The sequence below is a fragment of the Lichenostomus cassidix genome, unplaced genomic scaffold (genome assembly GCF_008360975.1).
Source record: "Lichenostomus cassidix isolate B80296 unplaced genomic scaffold, HeHo_3.0 HiC_scaffold_40, whole genome shotgun sequence".
Taxonomy (NCBI): domain Eukaryota; kingdom Metazoa; phylum Chordata; class Aves; order Passeriformes; family Meliphagidae; genus Lichenostomus; species Lichenostomus cassidix.
The window spans coordinates 2,631,136-2,639,579 of record NW_028147459.1 but is presented as its reverse complement, the minus strand read 5'-3'; the positions used below and the strand labels follow the sequence as shown (position 1 = coordinate 2,639,579).

At 46.3% G+C, this 8,444-nt stretch overlaps 1 protein-coding gene across 7 annotated transcripts in view; it reads left to right on the top strand.

Annotated features, from left to right (window-relative positions):
* The first annotated feature begins 335 nt into the window (after positions 1–335).
* Positions 336–8,444, top strand: part of LOC146422551 (5-aminolevulinate synthase, erythroid-specific, mitochondrial-like) — a 30,938-nt gene continuing 22,829 nt past the window's right edge. For 3 of the 7 annotated variants that reach the window (XM_085046176.1, XM_085046174.1, XM_085046175.1), the window contains exons 1-3: positions 2,612–2,672; positions 5,367–5,458; positions 7,628–7,744. In XM_085046176.1, coding sequence (XP_084902302.1) covers positions 2,641–2,672; positions 5,367–5,458; positions 7,628–7,744 — 241 coding nt within the window. In that variant the 5' untranslated portion in view covers positions 2,612–2,640. Of the gene's footprint in view, positions 430–2,608; positions 2,673–5,366; positions 5,459–7,627; positions 7,745–8,444 lie in introns of those variants that run through there. The other 4 variants (XM_085046177.1, XM_085046180.1, XM_085046173.1 and 1 more) reach the window with 4 other exon arrangements.

The window sequence follows — 8,444 nt, the reverse complement described above, 5'->3', positions numbered from 1 at the left end:
GGGGTTTTGGGGAATTTTGGGGAATTTTGGTGTTTTGGGGAATTTTGGGGTTCAGGGGTTTTGAAGAATTTCGGGGTTTTGGGGAATTTTGGGGTTAGGGGAATTTTGGGTTTTTGGGGAATTTTGGGTTTTTGGGGAATTTTGGGGTTTTGGGGAATTTCGGGGTTTTGGGGAATTTTGGGGTTTTGGGGATTTTTGGGGCTCGGAGGGTCTTGAAGCATTTTGGGGTCATTCATGCGATTTTGGGATTTCGGGGTTTTTCCCCGCATTGGGATAAATTTGGGATCCGGAGCCGCCGGTGGGCGTGGCCTCGCCAAGCCCCGCCCCCTCCCCGCCCCTTTCCCGCGCTTATCGCTTTTTGGGGTTTTTGGGGTTTTTGGGGTTTTGGGGTCTCAGAGCTCCTGGTTCGTCCTCAGTGCGGGACAACAGGTGAGGGTTTGGGGGATTTTGGGGCAATTTTGGGGGTTCCGGGGAATTTTGGGGGAATTTTGGAGGATTTTGGGGAATTTGGGCAATTTTGGGGGAATTTTGGGGATTTGGGGGAATTTTGGAGTAATTTCGTAGGATTTGGGGGATTTTGGGGTAATTTTGGGGGATTTTGGGGGATTTTGGGGTTTGGGATCCCCAAATTGGAGTTTGGGGGATTTATGGGATTTTCCCCTTTAGAGACCTCAGGAATTTTGGGGTCACCGAAAACCAAATTCCACCCGGAAAACCCCAAATTTCACCCGGAAAATCCCAAATTTCACCCAGAAAATCCCATTAATTCCCCAATTCCAAATCCTATCCGGAAAACCCCAAAATCCCCCAAAACCTCCCCAAAAATCCCCTCAGAACACCCCAAAAAAACCCCAAAATTATAGGGCGGCGGAAAGGCAGATCCGGGGGGAGTTTTGGGGTTTTTTTGGGGGGATTTTGGGAAGTTTGGGGAGTTTTGGGAAGTTTGGGAGATTTTCTGGGATTTTCGGGGGTTTTGGGGGATTTTTTGGGAGGTTTTAGGGGGTTTTGGGGAGGTTTTGGGATTTTTGGGGAGGTTTTGAGGGATTTTGGGTTTTTCTTGGTTTTTAGGGCTTTTTGGGGGGATTTTTAGTTTTTTTGTGGGATTTTTTGTGAGGTTTTTGTGAGGTTTTGAGGTATTTTGGGGGTTTTTTTGGGGTTTTTAGGGTTTTTTTGGGGATTTTTGGGGGTTTGGTGGGTTTTTTTGGGGAGGTTTTTGGGGGGAGTTTGGAGGTTTTTTGGGAGGTTTTTTTTGGGTTTTTTGTGGGATTTTGGGGTTTTTTGTGAGGTTTTGATGGATTTTGGGTTTTTTTGGGTTTTTTAGGGTTTTTTTGGGGGATTTTCGGGGTTTTGGCTTTTTTGGGAGGTTTTGGGGTTTTTGGGGGGATTTTTGGGGGTTTTTGGTGAGGTTTTGTGAGGTTTTGAGATATTTGGGTTTTTCTTGGTTTTTTGGGGTTTTTTTGGGTTTTTTTGGGAGGATTTTCGGGGGTTTTGGGGGTGATTTTTTTGAGGGTTTTTGGGGTTTTTTTGTGGGATTTTTGGGTTTTTCTGTGAGGTTTTGAGGGATTTTTGGGTTTTTTGGGTTTTTTAGGTTTTTTGGGCTCCCCAATTCCCGGTCACGTGACCAGGCTGGCCGCAGGTGTCCGGAGCTGATAAGGGGGGAGGGGCAGCTCCACCCACCCCAAAAACCCCAAAAAAACCCCAAAAAAACCCCAAAAATTGGGGGCTGGGGAGGCTGATAGCGGGGGAGGGGCGGCAATGGGGCCGCGAGCCCCAAAAACCCTCCGAAAAAACCCCAAAAAATCCACCCCGAACCCCCTAAATCGCCCCGAAACCCCAAAAACCACCCCGAAATACCCCAAAATCTCCCTAAAGCCCCACAAAATCCCCCTCAAAACCCCAAAAAATCCCCCAAAATCCCGCTCGAAACCCAAAAAAACTGCCCAAAATCGCCCCGGAAACCTAAAAAAAACCCCATAAATTGTCTCCAAAACCCAAAAAAACCCATAAATTGACCCCAAAACCCAAAAAAATCCCATAAATTGTCCCCAAAACCCCCCAAAAATCGCCATAAATTGTCCCCAAACCCCAAAAAAACCCCATAAATTGTCCCCAAAACCCCAAAAAACCCATAAATTGTCCCCAAAAACTCTGCAAAAAAACCATAAATTCCTCCCAAAAACCCTAAAACCCTACAAAAGCCCCTAAAATACCAGAAATCCGCCCCAAAATACCCCCTAAATCGCTCCAAAAACCCCCAAAAAATCTCCCCCAAAACCCCAAAAAAATCCCCCAAAACCCCCAAATTCCACCCAAAACCCAATAAATTTTCCCCAAATCCCCAAAAATTACCCCAAAACCCCAAAACCCCCAAAATTCCCCCAAAACTCCCCAAAAATTTCCCCAAATCCCCCAAATTACCCAAAAATCCCCCAAAACCTCCAAAATCCGCAATACCCCAAAATTCCACCCAAACCCACAAATTTTCCCAGAAATCCCCCAAACCCCCCAAAAAACCCCCAAAACTCCCAAAAATTATCCAAAAATCCCCAAAATTCCCCCAAACCCCATAAAATCACCCCAAAAAATGCCCCCAAAACCCCAAAATTCCCCCCCCAAACCCCAAATTTTTGGGATTTTCGGATGGAGGATGAGAAGGACGAGGAGGGTTTGAGGTGATTTTTGGGGTTTTTTGGGGGTGGTTTTGGGCAATTTTAGGGTTTCCAGGTTATCCAGGTTGGTTTTTGGGTTTTTTTGAGTTAGTTTTTGGGGTTTTGGGGCTTCTTTGGGTGAGTTTTGGAGTTTTTTGGAGTTTTTCGGGGTGGTTTTTGGGATTTTTGGGTTGGTTTTTGGGGTTTCAGGGGTGACTTTTGGGGTTTCCAGGGTGGTTTATGGGGTTTTTGTTTCCAGGGTGGTTTTAGGGGTTTCTGGGGTGGTTTTTGGGATTTTTGGCGTTTTTTGGGGTTTCCAGGGTGGTTTATTGAGATTTTTGGGGTTTCTGGGGTCGTTTTTGGGGGGGTTTCCAGGGTGATTTTGGGATTTTGGGGGGTTTTGGGGTTTCAGGGGTAATTTTTGGGGTTTCCGGGGTGGTTTTTGGGATTTTGGGGTGGTTTTGGGGCGATTTTTGGGGTTCTTTGAGTTAGTTTTTGGGTTTTTCGGAGTTAGTTTTTGGGGGTTTGGGGCTTCCTTGGGTGAGTTTTGGAGTTTTTTGGAGTTTTTCGGGGTCGTTTTTGGGTTTCAGGGATGGTTTTTGGGATTTTTGGGTTGGTTTTTGGGGTTTCAGGGGTGACTTTTGGGGTTTCCAAGGTGGTTTATGGGTTTTTTTGGGGTTTCTGGGGTCGTTTTAGGAATTTTCAGGGTGGTTTTGGGGTTTTTGGGGTTCTTTGAGTTGTTTTTTGGGGTTTTCGGGGTCGTTTTTGGGATTTTTGGGGGTTTTTTGGGGTTTCAGGGGTAATTTTTTTTGGTTTTCAGGGTGGTTTATGGGGATTTTTGGGGTTTCCGGGGCCGTTTTTGGGGTGGTTTTGGGATTTTTGGGGGTTTTGGGGTTTCAGGGGTAATTTTTGGGGTTTCCAGGTTATCCAGGTTGGTTTTTTGGGTTTTTTGAGACAGTTTTTGGGGTTTTAGGAGTTCTTTGGGTGATTTTGGGGTTTTGGGGTGTTTGGGGGGTTTTGGGGGTTTCCGGGGTGATTTCAGGTGGGTTTTTTTGTCGTTTTTGGGGTTTTTTGGGGTGTTTTGGGGTTCCCGGGGTGGTTTTGGGATTTTCGGGGGTGGTTTTTGGGGTTCCAGGGGGTGTTTTAGGGGCTTCCAGGGCGTTTTTGGGGGGGTTTGGGGGGGTTTTTTTGGATTTTGGGGTTTTTTGGGGTTCCCGGTGTGATTTTTAGGATTTTCCCTCTCCTAGCCCCATGTCTGCCCTGCTTTGGGGTTTCTGGGATAGGTTTTGGGGTTCTGGGGTGGTTTTTGGGCGGTTTTTTTGGGTTTTGGGCTGGGTTTGGGGTTTTCTGGGGTGTTTTTTTGGGGGTTTGGGGTGGTTTTGGGGTTTTTTTGGGCCAGTTTTGGGGGTTTTGGGTATTTTTTTGGGTTTTGGGGTGGTTTTTGGGTTTCCCAGTGTGATTTTTAGGATTTCCCTTCCCAATCCCATGTCTGCCCTGCTTTAGGGGTTTTTCGGGTTTGTTTTTGGGGTTCTGAGGTGTTTTTTTGGGACTTTCGGGGTGTTTTTTGGTGTCATTTTTGGGGTGGTTTTTTGGGGTGGTTTTGGGGTTTCCAGTGTGTTTTTTGGGGTTTTCCGGGGTGGTTTTTTAGGGTTTTGGGGTGGTTTTTGGGGTTTTTTGGGGCAGTTTTGGGATGGTTTTGAATGGGTTTTTTTGGGTTTTGGGGTGGGTTTTGGGGTGGTTTTAGGGATTTTTGGGGTGGTTTTTGGGTTTTTTTAGGGCAGTTTTGGGGTTTTCCGGGGTGGTTTTTTTGGGTTTTGGGGTGGGTTTGGGGGTTTTTTGGGGTTTTTTTTGTGGTTTTGGGATGTTTTTTGGGGTGGTTTTTTGGTTTTTTGGGGTTTCCCAGTGTGATTTTTAGGATTTTCCCCCAGCCCCATGTCTTCCCTCCTTTGGGGTGGTTTTGGGTTTTTTGGGGTGATTTTTGGGATGTTTGCTGGGGTTTCCGGGGTGGTTTTTTTGGGGTTTGGGGTGGCTTTTTGGGTTTGTTGGGGGTTCTTTTTGGGGTTTTTTTGGGTTGTTTTTTTGGGTTTCCCGGTATGATTTTTAGGATTTTTCCCCCCAGCCCCATGTCGGCCTTGCCTTAGGGGTTTTTGGGGTTTCTTTTTGGAGTCTCTGGGATAGGTTTTGGGGTTCTGGGGTTTTTGGATGGTTTCGGGTTATTTTGGGGTGGTTTGGGGGTTTTTTGAGGTTTTTTGGGGTTTTCCAGGGCGGTTTTTTTGGGTTTTGGGGTGGTTTTGGGGGTTTTTTTGGGCCAGTTTTGGGGGTTTTTGGGTATTTTTTTTGGGTTTTGGGGTGGTTTTTTGGGTTTCCCGGTGTGATTTTTAGGATTTTCCCTCCCAATCCCATGTCTGCCCTGCTTTAGGGGTTTTTGGGGTTTGTTTTTGGGGTTCTGAGGTGGTTTTTTGGGATTTTCGGGGTGTTTTTTGGGCTGTTTTTTTGGGGTTACCGGGGTGGGGTTTTTTTTGGGTTTTGGGATGGTTTTTGGGGATTTCTTGGGCAGTTTTTTTTGGGTTTGGGGTGGTTTTTGGGGTTTTTTAGGGCGGTTTTGGAGTTTTCCGGGGAGGTTTTTTTGGGTTTTGGGGCGGTTTTTGGGGTTTTGGGGTTCCCGGTGTGGTTTTTGGGGTTCCCGGTGTGATTTTTAGGATTTTTCCCCTCCCCCAGCCCCATGTCGGCTCTGCTGCGCTGCCCGATCCTCGCTCGCCACCCCTGGCTGGTCAGAGCGCTCGCCACCGCCCCGCCCCTCCCCCACCCAGGTACCAACCCCAAAATTTGGGGTTTTGGGGGGAATTTTGGGGTCGGGCTGGAAAAAATTTGGGGCTTTTCGGTGGGATTTGGGGGAGTTTTGGGGCAGTTTGGGGGAGTTTTAGGGCAGGATAAGAGCAGTTTGGGGTGGGATTTGGGGAATTTTGGGGTTTTGGGTGGATTTGGGGAAATTTTGGGGTTTTGGGGGAGTTTGGGGTGGATTGAAGGAATTTTAGGGAATTCGGGAAGTTTTGGGTGGGATTTGGGGGGTTTTGGGGTTCAGGGTTCGACTGAAGAAATTTTGGGGTTTTTGATGGGATTGGGGGAAGTTTGGGGGAAGTTTGGGGAATTTGGGGAAGTTTTGGGTGAGATTGAAGGAATTTTGGGGGTTTGGGGGGATGGGAAGAATTTTGGGGAAGTTTTTTTGGGATTTTGGAGGAATTTTGGGGAAGTTTTTTGGGGGATTGAAGGAGTTTTAGGGCAGTTTTGGGGGTGGATGAGTGAATTTTGGGGTTTTGGGCGGATTTCGGGAAGTTTTGGGGTTTTGGAGGAATTTTGGGGTGAGGCTGAGGAAGTTTTTGTGGGATTAAAGGAATTTTGGGGTGTTTTGGGGGAATGGGAGGAGTTTTGGGTGGGATTGGAGGAGTTTTGGGGTTTTTGGGGTGGGGTGGAATGAATTTTGGGGTTTTGGGAGCAGTTTGGGGGATTTTGGGTTGGATTTGGGGAGTTTTGGGGTGTTTTGGGCAGTTTGGGGGAGTTTTAGGGCAGGATAAGAGCAGTTTTGGGTGGGATTAGGGGAATTTTGGGGATTTGGGGGACTTTTGGGGTTTTGGAGGTGTTTGGGGTGGGATTGAAGGAATTTTTGGGGAATTTGGGGAAGTTTTGGGTGGGATTTGGGTGGTTTTGGGGTTCAGGGTTCGAGTGAAGAAATTTTGGGGTTTTGGGTGGGATTGGGGGAGTGGGAAGAGTTTTAGGGAAGTTTTTGGGGGATTGAAGGAGTTTTGGGTGGGATTGAGGGACTTTTGGGGTTTTTTGGGTGGGGCTGAAGACATTTTGGGGGTTTTGGGGGAGTTTGGGGTGGGATTGAAGGAATTTTGGGTTTTTTTGATGGGATTGGGGGAGTTTTGGGGAAGTTTGGGGGGAATTTGGGGAATTTTTGGGTGAGATTGGAGGAATTTTTGGGTTTTGGGAGCAGTTTGGGGGAATTTTGGGTGGATTGGAGGAGTTTTGGGGTGTTTTGGGACGAGGCAGAGAAATTTTGGGGGAATTTGGGGAAGTCGAGGGTGGGAATGAAGCAATTTTGGGTGGAATTGGGGAAATTTTGGGGGGTTTGGGTGAGGTTGAGTGAATTTTGGGGAGTTTTGGGATTTTGGGGTGGGATTGGTGGAGTTCTGGGTGGGATTTTGGAGGGATTTGGGGTGTTCTCAGTGAGATTGGAGGAATTTTGGGGTTTGGGGGAGTTTTGGGTGGAATTGGAAACTTTTGGGGTCTTTGGGGCTGTTTTGGGATAATTTTGGGGTTTGTGGCTCTTATGGGTTTTTCTCTGCAATTTGCAGCTGGTTTGGGTTTTTCTCTGGAATTTGGGATATTTGTGGGATTTGGGGCTGTTTTGGGTTTTTTCTGGGATTTGCAGCTGCTATGGGATTTTTTGGGGGGAATTTGGGATATTTCTGGATTTTGGGTCTGTTTCGGGATTTTTTGGGATTTCGGGTTTATTTCGGGATATTTTTGGCTAGTTGGGTCTGGTTTGGGTTTTTTGGGGCATTTGGGGGCATTATGGGATTTTTCTGAAATTTGGGGCTCTTATGGGATTTTTGGAGGAAATTTGGGATTTTTGTGGGGATTTGAGGCCCTTGTGGGATTATTTCAGGATTTGGTGGCTGTTATGGGATTTATTTGGGATTTGTGGCTATTCTGTGTTTTCCTCTGGAATTTGGGTCTGTTTTGGGATTTTTTGGGGGGATTTCTGGTCTATTTCAGGATATTTTGGGAATTCAGGTCTGTTTTGGGATTTTTCTGGAATTTGGGGCTTTTACAGGATTTTTTGGTGATTTGTGGGATTTTTTTTGGTTTTCTGGTCTCTTTCTGTTTTTTTTTTTTGGGGGATTTGGGGATATTTTGGGTATTTTTGGGATATTTTGGGATCTTTCGGGGTTTTTAGGCTATTTCTGTGTCCCCAGGCGATGTCCCCTCAGGCTCTCCCTGTCCCTTCATGGCTCTGGAGGGACAAGAAAATCCCAAATTCGTGCAGCGAGCAGCGCCGGAGCTGCAGGAGGATGTGACATCCCTGGAGAAGGGTGAGGGGTTGGGATTTTGGGGATTTTGGGGATTTTTGGGGATTTTGGGGGATTTTGGGTTTTTTGGGGGATTTTTTGGGGATTTTTGGAGGGTTTTGGGGGATTTTTGGGGTTTTTGGGGTTTTTGGGGGATTTTTGGGGATTTTTGGGTTTTTTTGGGAGATTTTGGGATTTTTGGGATTGTTTGGGGATTTGGGGGATTTTGGGGGATTTTGGGGATTTTGGGGATTTTTTGGGTTTTTCGGGATTTTTGGGATTGTTTGGGATTTTTGGGGAATTTTTGGGGGATTTTGGGGAATTTTTGGGATTTTTGGGGATTTTGGGGATTTTTTGGGGGATTTTTGGGGATTTTTTGGGGATTTTTGGGGATTTTGGGGATTTTTTGGGGATTTTTGGGGATTTTGGGGGATTTTTGGGAATTTTTGGGGGATTTTTTGGGATTTTTTGGGGATTTTTTTGGGAATTTTGGGGGATTTTGGGATATTTTTGGGGGTTTTTTGGGGATTTTTTGGGGATTTTGCGGGATTTTCTAGGATTTTTAGAGGATTTTTCATGTTTTTTGGGGGATTTTTTGGGATTTTGTGGGATTTTTTTGGGATTTTGCGGGATTTTCTGGGATTTTTGCAGGATTTTTCATGTTTTTTGGGGGATTTTTTGGGATTTTTGGGGATTTTTTGGGGATTTTGCAGGATATTTTGGG